Consider the following 23,070-nt stretch of genomic DNA (forward strand, 5'->3'; position numbering starts at 1 on the left):
ATTACGAGCTCCTTTACCTGATCAGACCATCACTGATGATCTCTATCCTCAGCAGTTGCAAAGGCTGCATGTACCGTGCATTGCGCCAGAAGGAGTCGGCATTGGTGAATCCCAAGGGTGTGCTGGTCCTGCAAGACAATACCAAGATACATGTGGCAAAGAGGGCCCGGGAGACCCTTCACAACTTGGCTGGGAGACACTGCCATGCACAATATTCATCGGATCTTGCGCCAGCATATTACCAACTGTTTCATTCCCTCGATAACCACCTCCGTAGTAGATTCTTTGCAAATGAAGGAGACCCATGGAACGCACTCACGGACTTCTTTGCGTCCACGACCGCCGAATTTTATCACCAGTTGCAGGAATGTTGGCAAAAGGTGTTCGATGCTAATGGAAATTATTTCGAAACCTAAAGGTACGTACCGTCCACTATATTGCTGTTTGTTTACCTTTGTTTACCTTGTACTGGAGTAGATGGCCATTTCACCAAAGGATGTCACCCAACCATTCATTAATAAAGTTAATGGCCCAGCAATCATACCCAACATGTACACCAAGATATGTCTACTACCGAAGTTACTTCAATTCATTAACACACATCATCATGACTATGTATTTTGGCCAGACCTCGCACTCAGCACCATTCGACCACGGAACGCCATCTCACCATATGCTTTACCCTTTATAAAGCATTTCTGGTATCTTCTGGCTGCGGACGTCTATAATGAGGAGTGAAAACCCAAAACTGCACTGTAGCTGGTCCGTCACATCAAGACCAGGCTACGGAACTTGGACTTCAGGCCCGTCCAAAGCATGATGAAAAGAGTACGCCACAGATTGCGACAAATTGAAAATCATAGACATCACGTAGCATTGTAACAAAAATGAAAATGAAATGAAATTTTTGAGTTTTACGTCCCACAGTTATACCAGCTAGGCTAAAGGAGACGGTGATGACGAGAATGAATAAAATGCTGGAATGAAGAAAGTGGGAAGAAACGAGAGAACCCCGAGGAAACCCACGCACACGGTGTTTGTCTACCACAAAGTTCACTTGTCGGGAGCAAGGTGCAAGGCATTGGTATTTGCAATGAATAAAACATTTGCCTGGCAGTAGCGTTTTTTTTTTTTTTTTCTGTGTGTGTTACTTTCGCCCATGCTCTTACTACTCAGTGTTCTTAAATGCGTTTCCACCAGTATATTGTTCTACGTAATGTACATCAATGTACGTATATATCAGTTCCTTATTATTGCACAGTAGTTCTTTGCCATGATCACTATATATATATATATATATATATATATATATATATAAGGAACCCCTTAAGTGCGAAGTCGCAAGTGCAATCTCTAGTAAGGCTCATTTGAAAGTGTAGTGTGAACAATGATGACAAGAAAAATATTAGCTGCTAATGACTCACCATGGGCATCAGAAGAGCGACAGAAAACACGTGTCCGGGAGATGCAGAGATCAACCTTCTATGGGATATATATATTACACTTCACAAAATGGACATCGTCGACATTCATGAAATGTTCAAAACAAACTATTAACTTGCACCATGAACACATGAAAAATGGCAGAGTAATCACAAATGTTCGCACCATCATAATCGAAGGCGAACTTCTTGGGAGTTACAAACCGTTCAGGACGTTCAGCTAGGTATCCACTTTTAAAGAACGCATATAGAGAATATAACGGGGAGATAAGAACTGATGGAATCTGATGGCACCTGTTACACCAATATGATTCTATATGCATTCTTTAAGAGTAGATACCTAGCTGAACGCCCTGAACGGTTTGTAACACCCAAAGAGTTCGCCTTCGATCTTGATGGTGCGAACATTTGTGATTACTCTGCCATTTTTCATTCAGTGTTTATGGTGCAAGTTAATGGTTTGTTTTCAACATTTCGTGAATGTCGACGATGTCCATTTTGTGAAGTGTAATACTTATATCCTATAGAAGGTTGATGTCTGCACTTCTCGGACACGTATTTTCTATCTCCCTCCTGATGCACATGGTAAGTCATTAGCAGCTAATATTTTTCCTGTCATCATTATTCACACTACACTTTCAAATGAGCCTTATTAGAGATTGCACTTGCGACCTCGCACTCAAGGTGTTCCTTGTAAGAATCGAAAACTATCATGCGGTTATTTACGTATTGAAGTTATAGGGTACATATTAAATAAATACAAATAGATTTACCTTTGTACTGCGACGACTATCCTGTTATTCGTGGATTATCTCGATCAACTCTGATTTTGGTCAGCGCCACACTTACTTTTATTTCGGTAACTCTGATTTTATTCACTACTAAATCTGCTTATAGAACTTGTTAATTAGTTAGTCATTATTGATGTTGTTGCCCTGTATATAGATGGCAAGTTGGAAGTTTTAAACTGTATATAGAAAAACATCATCAGTAATGACTAATTAAGCAACAAATTATACAGCAGAGTTGATCGAAATAATCCACGACTAAAAGGATATTCATTGCAGTACTAAGAATGGTCTATTGATGCTTACCATGTGTTGTTCATGTCATATTCATAAGGAACAAGCACTTTTCATTGCTTCTGATATTTTTATTTTAGCGGCAAAAGCACACACAAAAAAGATCTCAGTAATATTTACAGCAAATACAACGCATCAGAATTTCTTAGTCACAATCTTTAACTGTATTAAACTATTTAGTTTTGATATTGAGCAAGAATTCTCGAAGATTACATAATTTCTTAAAAGAGTAACTTCGTAGTTTGCTCGCTCCAACAATTCTTTAATTTAGTGATTAAGTTTTCTTTAAGATTCTTATTTATTCCTGTCAAGTATTCAATATAAATACTCATTATTCTGTATTAAATAACAACATACATCGAAACAAAACCTTTGGCAATTATTAATGTTCTGTACATGGACTACACTGGGAGAACTTAAAGCATAGCAAATAGGATATGCAAAACCACCGTACATAGCTGCATGAAGTATCACAGAAAGAAATAGTAGTTCTACAAAAATAATGTAGCTATTCTATTACATTAGTTTGCAGTACGTACATTTGCATTTACAACTAGGGAATTCATAACACCATTTAGTTCATTAAATATCATTAAAAAGGAACTACAAAACAATACCTATTGTTTTCTTTTTAGAATTGCACCTGAGATCACGTATAAAAAGCTAAATTTTCCCACATACAATTCGCTATCCGTCAACACGTAAATTCATCCTTTGTATCTAAACTGGAATCAAATCCATAGGTCACGTCACCGCTTTGAGCCAGTAAACTTATGGAGAGTTCAGGTTGGGCTACAACAACAACATTAGGACCAAGTTCGGAAGCACTGCTGCTGCCGCTACTAAAATTTGTACCTGTGAAGTATATCAGAAAGGATAACTTCTTTATTTTGAGACCTCAATACGTGAATAAAGCATAATAGGACACTTAGTTAAGGGACATTCCATGTGAAGTTATCACATACTAAATATAATGGTTGCTCGACCAACAAGATTATGTATTTCATTTCATTAAAGGTTACCCTACTAATTATGTGCTGAGATTATCAGATTTTTTTCATTTGCCGCCATCTTGGATTTAAATTCATTTTTCTTCACTGCCGCGCGTGAAAATAAAGGTTTGCATTGGTGAAGAAAACAGGCTGCTGCACGGTTACTACGAAAGATAGGAAGTTGTAGCTTGTATTACCTTAAAGCAGAGATGTTGGTCTTCAATAAAACATATATAAAGGTAGGATAATGTTTTGGTAAAAGGCATTTTCAAGATCTTGTATGAAGCCATCAAAAGGACAAAGTTCTTTAATTTTGAAAGCCTGTAAAGTCAAAAGTATTTGGAAACCACTGGATTGGGTTTTCTGCATTAGAACTAGAAGAGTTTTTTAGAAATGATGAAATATAGCTGGAGTTCATAAGTCCTCCAAAAGAAAATATAAATAAATAAATAAAAAAAAAATTAAGGTCAAATTTCTCAAAATGGGGGGGGGGGCAAGAACAAATTTTGGCCCTACATATTGTAGATTTCATTTCGTGCTTTGCACAGAGGAACAATTTACAGGATCTCAAAATCTTTATATATAGGGTGAGTTTTGAACTAGGGACTGCAAAATATCTGGGGAAATAAGCATCAGACAAAAAAAAAAAAAAAAAAAAGTTAATTTTGGTGAAGGAAATTACTCTCTCGCCCCCTGGGGGTGAGAGCAACTTTGAAAACTTAAATAGGGACCCCCACTTTCTATAACAGATTCAGGATTCTAAGGGAAAGAAATACGTAAATTTTATACGGAACAATTTTTTTTTATTTGTGATAGATGGCGCTGTAGTCAGTAAAAAAATAGTTTTACTAATGTTTCTTCAACTGGGAGCCGGAACATTTCATTCCTGAACAAATCTGCGATAAACAGCACCAGTTTTATCTTTAATGCTTTCTCGACTAGTGACAGATGGTGTGGAAGATTGCTCTGCATTCGGCGTGAATCCACATAATTCAAATGTGGCAGTGCAGTTTGGTGACGGTGGTAATCTTAGTCGGCTTCATCTCTCCGTAGTCCATGCCTACAGTATCTTAGAGGCTATCTACTTTTATATATATATATATATATATATATATATATATATATATATGGCACCCAGTTCTTTAATTGAGAAAAATGTCATTCTAATTTTTAATCAAGAAGTCTGTTTGTCAGTCGCTTCATTCGTTTCTTTTGTATTACTTTTAAAGTGTATTTTGTTTTACACTTTGGGTACTAGTGACACCACATTCAATTGGATAGTTTTTAATACATTCGTTGAGTTGCTTCAATTGTTTTGAATTGCATTCATTTGTTGTTTTCGAACTAGTTTTGTCTAGTTTCATGATTAGGAGCAGTGCAGCGAATAAAATGTTTGCTGGCCAATTACGATTACGACCGCAGACTGCGGCTAATGACACCGCCACATTGATTTATTTGAATTCACGCCGAATACAGAGCCACCTTTCATGCCACTTTCCATGAGTTGAGAAAACGTTTGAGACAAAAGATTGATACTGCTCATCGCAGATTTATTCTGGAATGAGCCGTGAAAGTTCCCAGCTGAAGGAACCTTAGTGAAACTAGTTTTTCCTGAATATATCATCATCTATCATGAATCGAAAAAATAAATTTTACTTACTTTCCCGTAGAATCCAAATCTGCAATAAAAAATGGGGTCCCCCTTTTACGATTTCAAAGTTGCCTCCACTCGAGGGGAGGGGAGAGGAAGAACGTGCGTGGGCTAATTTCATCGCAGGTGAATTCTTCCATCCAAAATATTAATTTTTTTATTTCGGGCATATTTTTCGCATGATGCTTATTTCTCCGGATGTTCTGCAGTCTCAAGTTTAAAAAAAAAAAAAAAAAAAAAAACCCTGTAGGTATGGATTTTGAGAGCCTGTCAATCGTTCATCAGTGCAGCAAACAACAAAATGAAATTCACAATTTCCATTCAGAACTAGTGGGAGTATCTTAAGGCCAAAATTTCAAATTTCTTCCTGCTCCACTTTTTGAAAATTTTTCAAAAGTTTTTATTTTCGGGACCAAATATATATTACAATTTCTGAGAACTTTTCTAGATATAGTTCTTGTGCAGAATAGTTCATCAAGTACTTTTGATTTTACAGGCTTTCGACATTGGCAAATTTTGTACCTTAAATGGCTGCATTCGAGATTTTGAAAATCCTTTTTACTAAAACATTAAACTGTTTTTACATGTTTTATGAAAGACCAATATCTCTGCTTTAAGGCAGTACAAACCAGAACTTCCTATATTTCGTAGTAATTATGCAGTAGCCCGTTTCCTGCACTACTGCAAACTTTTTTTTCGTGTGCAGCAGTGAAGAAAAATGAATCTAAATCCAAGATGGCGGCATATTCAAAAATTTGATAATCTTTCTCAGCAGGTCATTAGTCAGATTGATGAACACATAAATAAAAAATACGTGATGGTCGAGCAACCTCCCTTGATGATTTGACATAAAATAATCCTTTCCTAAGGAAAACAACACATCATATTTCCTAAATTTTGTGAACAATATTTTAAAATTCAAGAAGTCATTAATGAAGTGTGCTAATCAGTTGACTTCATTAAATAGTTTATTCATTTCACATTTATAATCGAAATTGTGAACAATGAGCATATTTTCTATTATATTGTAAAAGTATTGAATTATGAAAAACAAACAGTAACACAGGAACTATTTTGTTGTGTAGATACTGACAATAAAATATTCACTATTCTACATTAATGAATTACACAGATACGCGTATCTGAAATGAGAACAGAAAATTTGCTTTAATGCACATAAACAAAATCGCATCACTTGTCAAAACACAAATTCTAAGTATTATGTTATGAACATTGTAGATAATAAAGTGGAATTTCGCTTCAATTATTTCATCAAGTAAAATTATCAGAATAGTTTGGGATATTTCATTATGTCTGTTGTCTGCCTTAAGCAGCAAAATTTCACGCATTGTCAGTTATATATAAAGACAAAATTTAAGTTCAAATAGATCTTTCAAGTTAAAATCTGAAAGTTACTTACGTTCGAGTTCTTTTTATAAGTACTTTTATTCATATTTTTTGTAGAAATTCAAATTAATCATTACTTTGGGTAGTATTTCGGATTCAACAATTTGAATGTCCATTTACAATCTTTTAATAAACATTTCTAGAAAACTAAACGTTTGTATGCAAGTAAAAGTTTCACATACACAAGTGTTTATTATGAAAATTTTTAACTCGTTCTGTGCGGCAACTTTCTCATGAATTGATTTCCTACGACGTAAAATCCCTGATGGGCTGAATCAATTTATTCTCATGCCTTCGACTTGGCCCACTGATGAGCCGATCGGTGATTTGAATTTGACATGCACACCACACGAGCTTTCTTGTGAACCTCAGTCCACAGTATATACTGCGCTTACATAACTCTAAACACCGCTCCACTACACACTTTGTTCAGTAGTACAATTTTAGCAATTACAATACCACATTATAGCTAAAATACATGTGGCAGCTAATGCAAGCTTCACTACTCTCCGTATAAATTTCCCTTTTTCTTTTCACTTTCCTGTACCATTGTTATTGTGGTTATACTTCGAGCTACATCATACAATTTCACACTTTATTTGCAACACAGAAGTGAGAAGCATTTTGGACACCGAAAGTAGAAAAATTATACAAACTTTAAAATATCCGACTTCAAAAACAGACTAAAAACAAACAAAAAAACTTTAAAACAATATAAACTGTCTTTAAAAAACACTATAAAGCACAAAATAATTTATTACTATTACATGTATAATAAATATTACTATATATATTATTATTATAAATATATATTAAAGTCGTGCCAAGCCAATCATATACCATCGAAATAATTTTATATTAGGAAGAGATTTGTTTGGCATGGTACTTCAAAAATTTTTTATAGATACTAGTAATAAATTATCTTCTGCTTTTGAGTGCTTTTCTGAAATCAGTTCATATATTTTTTTTTAAAAAAAGTTTTATTTTCTGCATTTTCAACTTAAAAAAATATTAATACAAGATCACTACAGTTCATGGTTACTACAGTCCGGCTCAAACCTCCTGACATTTAAGGCGTGTCCTCGTTTTCATAATATCTAATGCAAGCTGGGCGACGTTGTCTAATAGCTTTGTTCCTGAATTAGAAGAAAGCAATTTCAATGATAAGACTTTTATGATACATGTCAGTATAGCGTTAATAAATTTTTAAGAACGAATTTGTTTTTCAATATCTTAACTTCTCGTTTTAATGTTTCACGTTATGACTGTACACGAAAGGAATCGAAATCCGACAACGTCGCATCTGCACACCATTGGCTTTCGACAGACGCCAAGAGGTTTGAGCCGAACTTTAGATATTTATATGCGTCTTAAAATCAATATAAAATACATAATCACATTTTAAAATACTGCAATATTTCCTTAAGTTTTGAACGTTCTGTAGCTATACAGTAATCTTTGACTGACTGCCTTATCAATACCTAAAACAAACCACTTAAGCTTGAAATTTCAATTTGGACAGTACATAGAGTGTGTAACATAAGATATACTTCTGGTCACAAAAAGTGGGACTGGCTATCAAAGACTAAGTCCAAAACGCTGAACCTAGATTCTTACATCCCTCGGACTTCTTTACAAGTGAACTCTATTTTTCCTCCATTCTGTTACAAAGTAATGTGCGTATTCTCTAATAGAAATATACCATCTAGACCAGCCCTGGCCACGGCGAGCAGATAGTGGAAACTCTCCTCGTGAGCGCTCACGAGCATTCTACGTGCAAATATCGTTGTTCGTGCTTCGTGAATCTTCGGGTTTCGTCCTTCGAGGAGCGGAAGTGTTGTCAACCTTGGCGGTAATCACTAGCTTACCAAATTAAAAAAAAAAAAGTATGTATGGTAACTGATTGCCATTTAGTGTTTTTTACAATGTGGTAACCGTTAACTATAGACAACACAAACTTATAACAGCAATCAAATGATAAACTATGTACGCTCCTTTTCTTCTTTTTTCTTTTCTTTTGTTAAAGAAGGATGTGGTGGAACCAAACCATCGCTTACATTTATAAAAATTTGCTAGTTTGCCCAATGGAAAACCAGTTTTCAATATATATATTATCAAGTTCTTAATCCGAGTGTGGGTTTGTTATATTATGTTGTTTCGCTTTTTAGGAAAAGAGATAATCTGTTGATACGAAAAAAAAATACTGTAGCACTTGTTTGTAATTATCTAAGTATTATCTCCAGAAAATTAGCTTATGCATGTGTGTGTGTGCGAATAGGCTTAGCAAGGGGTTGGTTGTGGAGATTAGAAGCCACTATTACACTATCAATAGGAAGAATAGTATTTCTTACTCCACTTTTAAAGTTACTTTGATCGCAAAGAATCAAACAAAATATTAAGAGAGCCAAAGAGATTTTCCATTTTTAAGAGTGGCCATTAGTGACTACCATTAGTCTTTTTTTTTTTTTAATATATATATATATATATACAAGGAGTGTCTTTTTAATAAGGAAAAATATATTGTCCCTGGCTGGTTGCTTGCCGGTGGCTTGTTAAAAGTGAAAAAGAATGTTAAATCATATCAACGACTGAAGCTACACGCTCGTCTTTCTTCGATAGTTACTGACTGATTTTGAAAGTCACAATGTTGTAGGCCTACTGTAACAGCGTAAACTCGGAAAGAAACGTTCCAACTGAATGATACGAACAAATATTCCCACTGTCTTGAATATGAAACGTGGGTTACACGGATAACGCTTAAAGTGGACTGGACTGCACTGGAATTTCCTTCCGGCAAATTAGTGTTTGGTCGGAACTCAGTTCTTCTGTGTAATTCTCTCTTAACAACATTTGAACATTTCTTTTAAATAATAATACCTAACTAACTAACTCTATGGCCTATGGAACCCGAAGGTTCAATGCCGCGTTTACAAAATATTTCCACTAACTTCTGTCCTTAGCCAACTGGATTCAGGTTCTACTCTGTACTCTTATTTCTGCAAGATCCATCTTAATATTGTCTTCCCATCTACGCCTAGGTCTTCCTAGTGGTCTTCTTCCAATTGGGTTTTCAGTTAAAATTATGAAAGCATTTCTAATTTCTTCCACTCTAGCTACATGGCCTGCCCACCTGAGCCTTCTACACTTAATGACCCTAACAATGTTAGGTGAGCGGTATAAACTATGCAATTCCTCGTTATGAATTTCCTCCAATCCCCATTTTCATTCCTCTTTGGTCCGAATAATAATAATAATAATAATAATAATAATAATAATAATAATAATAATAATAATAATAATAATAATAATAATAATAATAATAATAATAATAATACTACTACTACTAATAATAATAATAATAATAATAATAATAATACCATTGTTATTATTATTATTTTCAACCTCTCGTCGTTCTGCTATCACTCCAGCAACAAAAGGCGTTTACAACTTAGCAAACGTGAAGCGAATGACAAGTTACAGACCGAGTGCTAATTGACGTAATCCAGTTGGCTAAGGACCGTGATTACGTCACGAATTGTGTAAGCAAGCTAAAGAGGTCTGAAACAATTCGTTTCCGATTTTTGCAGTCGTTTTTACGTCTGTAAGCTGACATGTTTAATATTAGTTTCTTTCTTTCTTTCTTTCTTTCTTGTTCATTTGTTAGTTACTTCAACGCTAACTGTAACCTCTATCATGCGTCTTCCTCGACCAAAAAACGTACCAATTTTATTTCCTGCAGTGTTTTCGCGTCACTGCTTTCGAAATGGGGAGGGGGAGAGCACACCTGCACATTTCACGCTTGCGTCTGCTCAATGCTTCAACATCGTGCGAATTTCTGACCTAGGCTTGGCCGTAGGTTTTTTGCCATCATGTGTGGTTGGCAACACTTATCGGATGCAGTGGAAGGGGCGAAACTAGTGCTCACCTGTTCTTACCTCCGCTCGTGCTCGCTCACGCTTCGGCTCCGGGAGCCAATTCATGGACAGGCCTGATCTAGACATTGCCTCCAAGTAAATATTCAGGTGGTATGTAGAAAAATCATAAAATATGATCAAAAATAGAAAAAAGAGGAAAAAAAGACAAAAAAACTGGCATACTACACAATACGAAATTAAAATCTGTGAAAGGTACACCGTTAACAGAATAACTATTAGAAAAAAAAGAAAAAAAGAATAGTATATTTTGGCCTTTATAGTAATAGGTGTGAGAAAATCAGATCACGAAGCAAGGAAAACAGAAAAACTAGTGTATGTAAGTTCCACGCAAAAGAAATATAAAAATCATTTGAATGTTTAAATTTTATTGTAGAGTGTAGCACGTCAATATTTGGCATAGTGGGTATCGTTCTTACCTACGAGTCTACTGGTTCATGTTCGAATTTGCACGAAGTAACTTTTTTTCTTCCGTGGAAGGAATAATTATAAAATGTAGTAAGATCTAGACTCATCCTATTAGACTTTTTCTTACTTTTTTGCTAAGATAATAATATAAAGCAGCAAGTATAATTTTAGATTTAAAAAAGGTGTTCTTGATTTTTCTTCCATTAGTAAACTATAGAAATCATCTTATATCCGAAACTAAATATATACATAATTGAAATGAACATAACGAGTTTCTACCATCCGACTCCATCAGCATTTATCTCTGTGTGTATCTGTCTGTTTCACTATAATTCTTGTAAAGCTTATTCGATATTAATGAAACTTGGTACATGCCTTCTTCCAATCTTTCAAAACAATCTTATTGTTTGATGTCATAAGGATCTATGATGAATAACGGAGAAAAAGGAATAAAAGCTTCACAATGTTAGAAATTTTCACATACAGAAAACCATTTTCTGGTACGAACTACGTAAATCTTTGGTATTCGATAAAACAGAGTGCATACTTTCTTTGGGGTATCCCAATCATCTCCAATTAAGGAAGTTGAAACTGGTCAAGGGTAAGTTCTTAAAAATGAGTAAATTTCCCCAAATTTTCGAAGTTTCAATACTGAAATAATATGATAAGAAACTAATTTTCTTTGATAACTTTCACAACAATGATTTGATTTTGATGAATATGGTATATCCTTTCTTTAAGGCTTTCACCCCTTCCCACCCCCAGCCCTGCATGATGTTACAAGTCTGTGAAGAATTTAAGGCTGAATCCCAATTAAAACGTAAATGTGTTCCACGATACCTTTCGTCAAATATACTTCATTCTTAGCAACATACCGCATATATTCTTTGAGGTTTTCATTGATTCCCCCTGGATGCAGTTTAGACCGTAAAGAATAACGGGTTTATTTATTTTACCGATCAAAATATGCCCTACGATGTAGGTCCATGCCTCATATAGTTTCGGTGCTGAAGGAGACGCCAAACTCTCAACTAATCAACCCTTCAGTCTTGGAGTTCATAAAATTTAGGAAAGATATTTTTTTTTTTTTTTTTTTTTTTTTATCCGTAAGTGTTGCAATTAATCTAAACACTATGCATGGAACAATTTCCACGTAAACCTAAGAATAAATCAAAGTCACAAATCTGGATATAAAAGGTGACCTCTCGCCGAATCATCGTGATCCATAATTAAACTTCGGATTTTTAGTTTCCAAAAATTGTGCATCTAGGTTTCTAATATAGGGTCGAAACATTATTCAATATATTCTAAAAATCAAAAATAGAATAAACAATTCCTTTAAATATATTGACTGCTTAAATCTTTAAAAGCCAGACGCAAACTAGTTCAAATTCCAGTTTCTCTCAAGAGAAGAAGCAACTTTGAAAATATTACTTGTGAAATATTTAAATCTCTTTCCCAAATAGGATACGCACTTCAATCAAACCGAAATGATAAAAATTTACGTCAATCCAAGTGCTATATTCAAAATTCATTTTAAACAGTTGAAACATTTCCTCGCTTTGTCCATTTTATGACTATAAAATGGGAAATTAAGATATTGTAACAATTATCCCCTTTCTTCCCCAGAAGCGGAATTTTAGAAACTGGTGTAGCACGTGTCATACATACCTTTTTAATAAGTTTATATGCAGAGTTTCATCTTCCTATGATAAAGGGTTCGTGAAATACTTTATTGTTTGGCGTACATTTTTAATACTCCTTGCTCCGCTTGGAATATTTATTGCAATGAAAGTAGCATGATAAAAGACCGACTCGAGATGACTGTAACCATAGTTATGTGCTAATTACTGTAAGTAACAAACCGAATGTAACGTAATTTTGGGGAGAACAGCCGCCATATTTCAATATGACGACGTCATTGCAAGACTTTACCAGCTTTCCTCACTTCTAGGATCTATTACCATCAATTTGACACAAAAACGAAGTTCTTATGTTAATTCTATGAGAAGATAAACCTGCTGTTTCAAAGTAAAGTGTTCAGTTCCAATATCCAATATAGCGGCTCAAAATGGCGGGAAAATACACGTCAGATTTTGCTACACTTTTGATATATTGTTTAGATTGCTTTTCTCTATCATAAAATCGAAACAGAATTTCTGTTACAATTTGTTCCGGGTCAAACCATATTTTGACTGGGCTAAAAATAATGCAGTAGCTTTGAACACAAACTATGCAGAAAGATTTACCAAATCACTGTTTGAGCTCAGGGGTATCTCTTATACTCTACGTAACAAGTTTTACGGGCTAACTTGATTAAATTTTGAGGATCCCTTATAAGAAAAACATATAGCTTATCTTTTATGTGATTCTTGCGCACTTATATTCTTATAGACCTTGTAGCTATCTTTCAGTGAAATGTTTTGACACATACAGACACAGACAGACAGACATCAAGAAAGAAAATTACAGATTTAATGAAAAGAGAGGTGAGAGAGCATTATCATGTTTAACGCAAATGAATTAAACACGATTATTAGTTATATCCAAAATGCTAAATGTAGGGATTTGTTCAAGTTGATGATGAAAAACTCAGTTTATAAACTCTTATATAAAATTCAGAGAACACAAGTTTCATCAGTTTCAAAAATTCCGCTCCTAAGAGCGAAAACGGGTAGATTCTTTACTGAAAAAGTGATCACTAGAAGGAGGGAGTTAAGTGTGAGATATGAAAATTGATATATAAGCTATTAAATAAAAATTAAATGCTATTTCAGTGTTTGTGAAAATTTCGCTTCTGAAAAGGGTACGGGACCGATTTCTATAATATTACGAATTCCCATCATTTATTCAGAAAATGCCTAATGCAAGAATTCGCTGAAGTTGAAGGTGCGAAATTCGTTGCTTAAGTTGGAGGTGCGAAATTCGTTACATAAACTCTTAAAAATAAAGCAAACACTTATTTTAATGATTTAGAAAATTCTACTTGTTGAAAGACAAGGGAGGAGTAAAACGTACAATTATATGGAAGAATGAAAGCGATTCACTGAAAACGCCATGTTAATATACGTAAAATGTGATACTCGGAAGGAAAACTCCTTTCATTACGACAGCAATGAATAAGAAAGGGTTTTTTTTTTATTACTGTGTATGTTAAAGGAGGTAAAAGTGAAAATGTGATTAGAATGTTTTACCCATACATCAATGAAGTTAGAGAAATGCAACTTCTCGAGGGAAAAAAAACCGCAGGTCGCTGGGAGAGTTCGAATCACTGATCTTGGGTTTTATTATTATTATTATTATTATTATTATTATTATTATTATTATTATTATTATTATTATTATTATTATTATTATTTTGCGCACAGTTTAACGTTCCACTATTTTATCACTGAGCGATTTCCTCTCCTTGCTACTTCATCCAGAAGGACTGGAGTGAAGTGTGCACTTCGCATTTTCTAAAATTAGTGTTCAAAGGTTTACCCCATATATATGCAAACCTATGTAATGATATTGTTATTATAATACTGCACTATTCATCTAAGATAATTTCATGACAGAAAAATGTATGGAAAATGTTTTTTAAGTTTGGGTTGTCCCAGGGTTGGAAATTACATTTTGGATTCATATAGGGTTATGCATTGGATTAAGTTGTGCAATATAAAGAAAATATGATGTAGATACATCAGTCTGAGACAATTAAACAAACAAAGGTAACTGTTAAGTTAAACATGAATGTGATCGAGGATTTTCGTTTAATACTGATTCATCTCAGAAAAACAAAGGAAATTTCCTATTGACTTTCATCGGCGTAAGTGGGATTGTTATTAAGTGCGAAATGTCGTAAATGTACATAAATATAAGCTACTGAACTTCTAATAGGGAATATTGTATAAGAATCCTACTTTCCTTCAGTTGTCGGATACTATTAATTTACAATGTGTAACGGTTATTTTAATATAATGGAGCATTGACATTATTTTTGCATTTTTGAAATCTTTGAGTTTTACGTCCCACAGTTATGCCGGTTAGGCTAAAGGAGACGGTGATGATGAATAATGAATGAATCGGTGGAATGAAGAAAGTGAGAGGAAACGGGAGAACCCCGAGAAAACCCACGCACACGGTGTTTGTCCACCACAAAGTTCACTTGGCGGGGGCTGGGATAGAACCCGGGACCCCAAGCACCAGAGGTGAACGCTCTACCACTGTTTTGCATTTTTGTTTAGTTTATTAACATCCCACGTTTATGCGCCGAGGCTAAAAGAGACGGTGATAGTGAGATGGAAGATAGTGGTAGAATGAAGAAAGTGAGAGGAAACGAGAGAACTCCTGAGAACATCCACGCTCATGGTGTTTGTCCACCACAAAGTCCGGGGATCTCACGCATCAGAGATAGAAGAAGCAAATAAATTAATGTATTTTTGTAGATTCATAATTTTAAAGATTCTTCACATCGTGTTTGTTTGTTTATTTTGAATACTAATTACAGAGTTACTTGCTGAAGGACTTTATACAAAATAACTTACAAAATACTTTATCTGTTTTCCTGACAGAAATATCGTTTTAAGAGCCAAGCTTAAAAATGAAAGAAAAGTAACTCGTCTTATGTGCAGCAAAATTTATTCAGGTTTCGGTTTAAGGCTGTAATACTGACATCGCAAGTACATGTGATTTTACTTTGTTTCCTGAAATATACTCCCCTCTCAATCTCCTACGCAAAAGACGGGGCCGGATGAATCACATGTTCTACCAGAAAGCAGAAGAATGTTTTCAAATATTCTTGCTTTTACCCTTTTGACTTCAACGGATTTTTCATAAATTGCTTCTTTCTTTTAGCTTTTGGTAACTGGATAAATGTTTAGTTTGGGGACATTCTAATTGGAAGTGAAACAATTAACAGATTGTGTGGAACAGATGGTTAATTGTTATACTGTTTCAAGTTACGATATTTTCTCTACTTCCATCACTTATTTAATCGTTCTAGATAAATATATATATATATATGAATAATGTATCACATTTGCGACTTAAAATTGCCATAATTTTCTGCATTGTGGTTATTTTGTTTGTCTACAATGAAACTATCATATGCATACTGCAATATTATCATTCAATTTCCACCCCTGACTATGGCAAAAATGGAACTAAAGGGGGAATTCGTAAGGTTCTAGGTTCATTTTTTCGGACAGTCTCTGGAAGGCAATCCCACTTTCTGTGGCACTAAGGATTTTTTTTTTTTAATTCGACGAGGAAAGGGGAGAAATAGGGGTGGCGATTGTTACATTAAAATGTCAGTATTTCATACTCTGAAGGTTTGAAGCATTGGTATATGGACTTCTCATTTAAAATAGTTAGACATGTTTAAGCGTTTCTTGATATTTGACCTAGAAGCAAAGACAAATGGGTTAGAAAAAGAGATGGGGTGAGACTACAATTATTATTGTTGTTAAAAGATACCCATATCTCGGGATCTCTTAAAGTTAAGAGACATGGATTTCAGTATTTGGATTTTTCATTTAAAATAATACGTGTTTGTGTTTTTTCATATTTGATCTAGAAAAGAGGGTAGGAAGAAAAAGAGGCACAAATTATAATTATTGGAAGATGGTCATAGCTCGGAATCCCTTATTGTTGGAGACATGAAATTTGGTATTTCGACTTTTCATTAAAAATAATTAAACATGTGTTTCAGCGTACACACGATTAAAAGGGAATAAGTGATATGGGAAGAAAGTGGGGTGAAGGTTCCAATTATTATAGTAAGATATTCATTTCTCGAAATTCCTCAAGGTTAGAGACATGAAGTTTGGCGTTTAGAGTTTCATCTTAAATAACTAAACATGTGTTTTAACGTCTTAGATGTGTGACATAGTGTAATAGACCAATTTGATCCATTGCAGGAATTATGTGATCTAGTCTGTGTGCGCCCTTATACTTTATATTAACCTATTTAAGATGTTATGAAGAATTGTTAATGTTGAATTTGAGTAATCAATTATGCCAATCTATGTGCTATGTGTTATAATGTTCCATTTTATTATTACTATTACATTGTTTATTATTTGGTACAGTCACAGAATGTTTGCAAGTTATAAATTAGTACTAGGTGCTTTGTACAGAAGCTTTGTCATCTCCGTGAATGCCATTTCTCTGGTCTCTAAGTACTGAAATCTTCAAGAAAAAGAACGAAAAATGTTAGTTCGGAATAAAAAGTAAATTGTGACACTATTAATCTTAAAATGTACCTGTTATGCCAACTACTGTAGGTAATCTGCAATTAGACATAGGAAAGGACTAGACCTAATTTTTGTGAATCGTATTATCAAATAATTAATGTTTTAATATAAATTATTGAGTAGCTGCGATTAATACAGTAGAAATAACGTTCTAAGTAGCTTTTGTCTCTAATCCCTATATGTCACTATGCTTTATGCCTAAAATTTAAGTTACCAAAAAGAAATCTACAACTTATAAGACTATATCACGCAAATTTAGTTTGATATCTATACTATATAAATGAAATACATATCAGGAGCATTGAAATACCAAAACTGAAGACTTGTTTCCTAGTTAGGCTTATTTGTAGCAGCAACCTGATCATTAAATGTACGTCAAGCAAATGTCGGAATAATAGAAGTTTCAACGGAATATTGTGTCAGAGTTGTATCATGTTCATGTTCAACAGAAGAAGATTATAATTAACACGACGCTAAATAGATGCAAAAAGATAATGTATGAAATGAATATATGTAGAAAATTAATGTCAACGATAATTGTTTTATGAAGTTTATGAAGAATAAGAAAGTACTCGATTAGTTGACAATTGTGCTCTGCTGTGTTCTGTTGTAATTTAATAATTTCTTCCTACATTGAAACTAAATGTGCATATGAAAGTATGAATGCTTCTAGAGACGTTGCTGTAGGTTCACTGCTAAAACTACTGATGGTATCATCTCGCCTAAATTGGAATATGTACAAGTTGTGTTATAAACTTTTCCTTCTTGAAATATTAAATCTTTGACTGTTTATTTAATTAATAATTATTTTGCTTGATATTTTAAGTTCGAAACTGCTGAGATATCATATTAGTATAATCTGTTTACTTTATCTGCACCAACTGTACAAGAATCTGGATACCTGATATGTGAGAGATGCGTTAGAAGAGTTCTAGTCCTATCTTACATAGTTGAAGGTTTATTTTGAGAACACAAACTACTAAAGCAATTGTTGTGAAGCAACATGGTGACCCAAACAAATTTTATAATATTATGAAAATATTTTCATACTCATACTGATAAACAAACGTAACCCATGAAAAGAGGCGTTACAATAGATAGCTGTGTAGCAAATACACACACAGAAAACACTAAATAGAAACACAGAATTCACAGGCACAACGTGTGCATCTTCGTAGTAAAGAGAAGGGGAAAAAAATAAAGAACACTAGAGAAAAATCAAAGCATATAATCGTGTGTAACTTGTCCGCCATATATGTATATCTGTACTATTTTTGCCCTATAATCGATGCATTAATCTTATTTTAAATGCGATGAAATATTATATATTTAAGGCATGATTTAACAAATACTATTCCAGCAGCAATAAATACCTGTTCCACAAAATTCCAAGTCTTCCATCTTTAAAGCTAATATCTGATTGTCAGTTTCAGAAAAAGTAATTCCATTGTTATCTTCTGTGCCTAGAACCAAAAATTCCACTCATTATACGACAGATAAAAATAATCTCACAGCAATGACTATATTTATCCTCTGAGCTAATATAACAAATTAAAATATTTAACGTATGCATCGTGTCAACAAATACGTTCTTAGAAGCTGTTAAATTCTATTAACTTTCAGAATTAATTAAATGTAGGTACAATTAAATACATGTACAATGAACACGGAAGGACTGAAACTAAGCACCATTTGATACTATTCATACGTAAGAATTAACAACCATACTGTAACTCTAATAACTGTAGAATTTTAACGACTTCTTTTACAAAAATTAAAAGGGGCATTTCAATATAATTTACTTACTACGATGATACAGGATGACAATTAATAAGCTATATGAAATAAAATCGTCGTTCTCGTGATGACGTCCAAACTGCGTGGCTGACTACAGGGCATGATGGGAATTCGTATGCGCATACGACGAAGCGCACTTTAGCGACGAAGCCCACTTTCATTTGGATGGGTTCGTCAATAAGCAAAATTGGCGCATCTTGGGGACTGAGAATCCGCATTTCGCAATGAAGAAGTCTCTCCACCCTGAACGGGTGACGGTGGTGTGCAATGTCCAGCCATGGAATAATCGGTGCGATATTCCTTGACAGCACGGTGACTATTGCACGATACGTGACGGTTTTGGAAAATGATTTCATACCCATTATCCAAAGTGACCCTGATTTCGACAAGATGTGGTTCATGCAGGACGTAGCTCGACTCCATCGGACCATGAGAGTGTTTGACGTCCTGGAGGAGTATTTTAGGCACCGCAGGGGCCATTGGAAGGGGACTCGCTTGGCCGCCATATTCCCCGGATCTGAACCCATGTGACTCATTTTTGTGGGGCTATGTTAAGAACAAGGTGTACAGCAATAACCCCCCGAAGCCATTGTCAAGCTGAAAACGGCCATTCAGGTGGTCAGCGACAGCATCGATGTTCCGACACTTCAGCGGATCATGCAGAATTTTGCTATTCGTCTGCATACCAGAGATGGCAGACATATCAAACACGTCATAACCTAAATCCGAATGTCTGTAGTGCCACTTACATGTGCAATACAGTTTGTGTAGTATGTAGTTTATCACTAATTTCCGTTTCATTTTATGTAATTCATTAATTGTCACCCTGATACTTCTTTACTTTTTCATTGAATTTGAGTTTAGCGTCTGTTTTAGCAAGAGGCAACATCAGACATGGAACTACAGCTCAACGTCGAATCCGAACTACATAAGCTCCCACTGGAAATCGAATCTGGGTCTCCCGCTTCTTTACGTTTCCTTTCCAACTCAGCTACGACAGAACAGAGCTGTTTTTGTTTTTCCAGAAAGCTAGATGGGAGGTACATAATGCAAGAGGATGAAAGTATCCTGATTGCACTCAGCAATTCAATTATAGGTTAATATTTTCATTTTAGCACTATATATGAAATTTTACCACACATCAAACATATAATGCATTAATTCATACCAACTTTTCTAACTGACTTGAAAGTACATATCACTGATACATATATGCAGTATCGTAAGCAGAATTTCATCAAGGGGAATGGGTTTCAAGGTCACAAATTCATATCGTTTCAGTGTTTTTGTATAGATATCTTAATTTAATATATTCTTGTTTTTCACAATATTTTGTTCAAAGAAAGGTGAGGGTTAAAATCCGAAATCACCTTTGCGTACGCTACTGCATATATCTTGTAAACACTTTTGAAATAATTGGTTATAGAACTGAATTAACGTATAATTAAATATTAATACTTCAGAAAGCGTCGCAATATTAAATTACTGACAAATTTCGACAAGTTCTTGTATCTTTATCAGCGGTTAAATCGACACTCCAACTGTTAACCCACTTCACATTTTATGACACTAATGTAACGGTATCATTCATGATCACCTTGTTACAACAAAGATAAATAAATATAGTAAAACATCCGTGAAACCCAACTGAGGTTTAATTAAAGAAGAATCTACTTACATTGTGTAGCTTTAAACAGTATTATTTATCGTTCAAAGGTACACGATGCATCAATGTTCATAGGTACAGCGGGGGACACTTCTAAATGGTACACCTTAGCCGTAAATCTCCATATGGCTGTACCATTTAGAAGTGTCCCCCGCTGTACAAGAGGGTCACCATTACGAAAAAAAGTTCTTCACTAGCTTAAATATTAAACAGAAGTTAAAACTAAAACTATTACTGTATTTACCAATGATTCTACCCCAAGTTTGGACAAATAAATATCACAAGTTGCGAAAACCAAAGAGCACAAAACTCAAAAGGTAACTACAAAAATCTTCGTTTTGGGGGTGAAAAAATTAAGAGGAACATTACTCGACACAACACTCAGTAAACAACAGCCAAACGCGTTTGTAGTGCTTTTTTTCATTTAATCTTTCAAATGAATTTTAATCACTGCGCCTAGATAGCTCTGAATTCGAGAAAAGCACAGGTGTTCAAAGGTACATTGTTTCAAAGGTACAACGTCTTCCCCTACTATTTTTATCAATTTCCGTGCAAAAAAGTGTAAATCACATTACATCTGAACGATACTTGTACAGTTCGCAGCAAAAAACCTACAACATGAGCATGTAAGTTTATTGTGAAACGACGAAGTCTTTTGCTCCAAAATACGTGTGCAGGGGAGGACGCCGGTTTCTCCTGGCGTGATTCGTGCCACTTAGATGTTATGTTGATTCCCTGTGCTGTTAGGCGTAGTTTCACAATAAACTTACATGCTCATGTTGCAGGTTTTTTTGCTGCGGACTGTACATTTTCAAGCAGGATTAACTGCTGAAAACTCTATTGAACCTCTTAGTTAAGATCGGAGAATCTATCGAATCTTGTCGGCAATTTAATATTATGACGCTATGTGAGGTATCCAATATTATTGACTGAAATGTCATTTTCTTTATAACTTATGTATTGTAGCACTTCAGTGTATTGTTCAACATAGAAATTAATAACAAAATTTGTTAATTTTTTTTCTATGAAATACTGTTACAGTATACATACCAGATAACTGTATAATGCGATTCGGCGGAAAAAGAAACACATGTTCTTCTCCATTGTTTTCCGATATTGAATCTTCTGACAGCTTCTTTGATTTGCATGATTTTGGTAAAATCCCATGAACTTTCCGTTGGTGGGCACCTCTTTGAACAGGAAGAAATAAATAATTAATCAAAAATTGTGAAAGGATAATCAAAAAGGTAATTTTCATATTTTGCTCCCAATCTTTGTTCATTATATTGTGAAGCTGCTTTATGTATTTGGTCTAGGAATTAATTCGTGCGGGTGGACAAGAGATGGCGCAACGAACGGAGCGTCCCACAGTTCCGTGTATCCACACATGTGTTGCAAACCCCTGTCATCGCGTATCGTTCGTAGTATAGGGCAGTGGATTAAAGCGTCAACAACAACAGTTTGTAGTTAAGTGAACATGGCGCAATTTGTGCCTGATAAAGTGTTTTTGCGGGGTGTCCTGCTGCATTACTTTAACATGCAGAAAAGTGCGACTGAAAGTCATCGTATTTTGGTGGAAGTGTATGGTGACCATGCTCTAGCTGAGCGAACGTGTCAGAAGTGGTTTGCACGGTTTAGAAGTGGTGATTTCGGCTTGGCAGACCAAGAGCGAGCTGGACAGCCAAAAAAATTTCAAGACGAAGAATTGACAGCATTGCTCGAGCAGGATTCGTGTCAAACGCAGGAACAACTTGCAGCAGCATTAGGCGTTGATCAAACAACAGTCTCCAAACGCTTGAAAGCCATGGGAATGATTCAAAAGATGTCACATTGGGTTCCACATGAATTGAAAGACAGAGACGTTGAAAGACGAAAAACCATTTGCGAATTGCTGCTTCAACGACAGAGCAGAAAGGGGTTTCTGCATCGAATTATTACGGGTGATGAGAAGTGGATCCATTACGAGAACCCTAAACGAAAAAAGGCCTGGGTGAAACCAGGTGAACCAGGTCCATCACAACCAAAACGAGATATTCACTGTGCAAAGGTTATGCTGTGCATATGGTGGGATATGAAAGGTGTGGTGTACTATGAGCTGCTGCAACCGGGTGAAACTATGAATGGATAACGTTATCGACGACAATTAATGCGTTTGAAGCAAGCTCTGGCCAGAACACGACCAGAATGGGAGAACAGACATGATAAACTTATTGTTCAACATGATAACGCTCGCCCACATGTCGCAAAACCGGTCAAAACCTATTTAGAAAATGTCGGATGGGAAGTTTTACCCCACCCGCCGTATTCACCAGACGTTGCTCCTTCGGACTACTACTTGTTCGATTGCATGAACAACGATTTGATTGGACAGCGGTTTACTTCTTCAGAAGATATCGAAACATGGGTCTCTGACTGGATCGCTTCCAAGGATAAGGACTTCTTTCGCCACGGAAT

At 35.0% G+C, this 23,070-nt stretch overlaps 1 protein-coding gene across 3 annotated transcripts in view; it reads right to left on the minus strand.

Annotated features, from left to right (window-relative positions):
• Positions 1–2,814: 2,814 nt before the first annotated feature.
• Positions 2,815–23,070, minus strand: part of LOC145664365 (uncharacterized) — a 68,548-nt gene continuing 48,292 nt past the window's right edge. For 2 of the 3 annotated variants that reach the window (XM_081731005.1, XM_081731007.1), the window contains exons 6-8: positions 21,667–21,806; positions 18,527–18,616; positions 2,815–3,379 (exon numbers count right to left, since the gene is read on the minus strand). In XM_081731005.1, coding sequence (XP_081587131.1) covers positions 3,219–3,379; positions 18,527–18,616; positions 21,667–21,806 — 391 coding nt within the window. In that variant the 3' untranslated portion in view covers positions 2,815–3,218. Of the gene's footprint in view, positions 3,380–16,948; positions 17,089–18,526; positions 18,617–21,666; positions 21,807–23,070 lie in introns of those variants that run through there. The other variant, XM_081731008.1, reaches the window with a different exon arrangement.

The sequence above is a fragment of the Thermobia domestica genome, chromosome 11 (genome assembly GCF_964235325.1).
Source record: "Thermobia domestica chromosome 11, izTheDome1.hap1.1, whole genome shotgun sequence".
NCBI classification, from domain to species: domain Eukaryota; kingdom Metazoa; phylum Arthropoda; class Insecta; order Zygentoma; family Lepismatidae; genus Thermobia; species Thermobia domestica.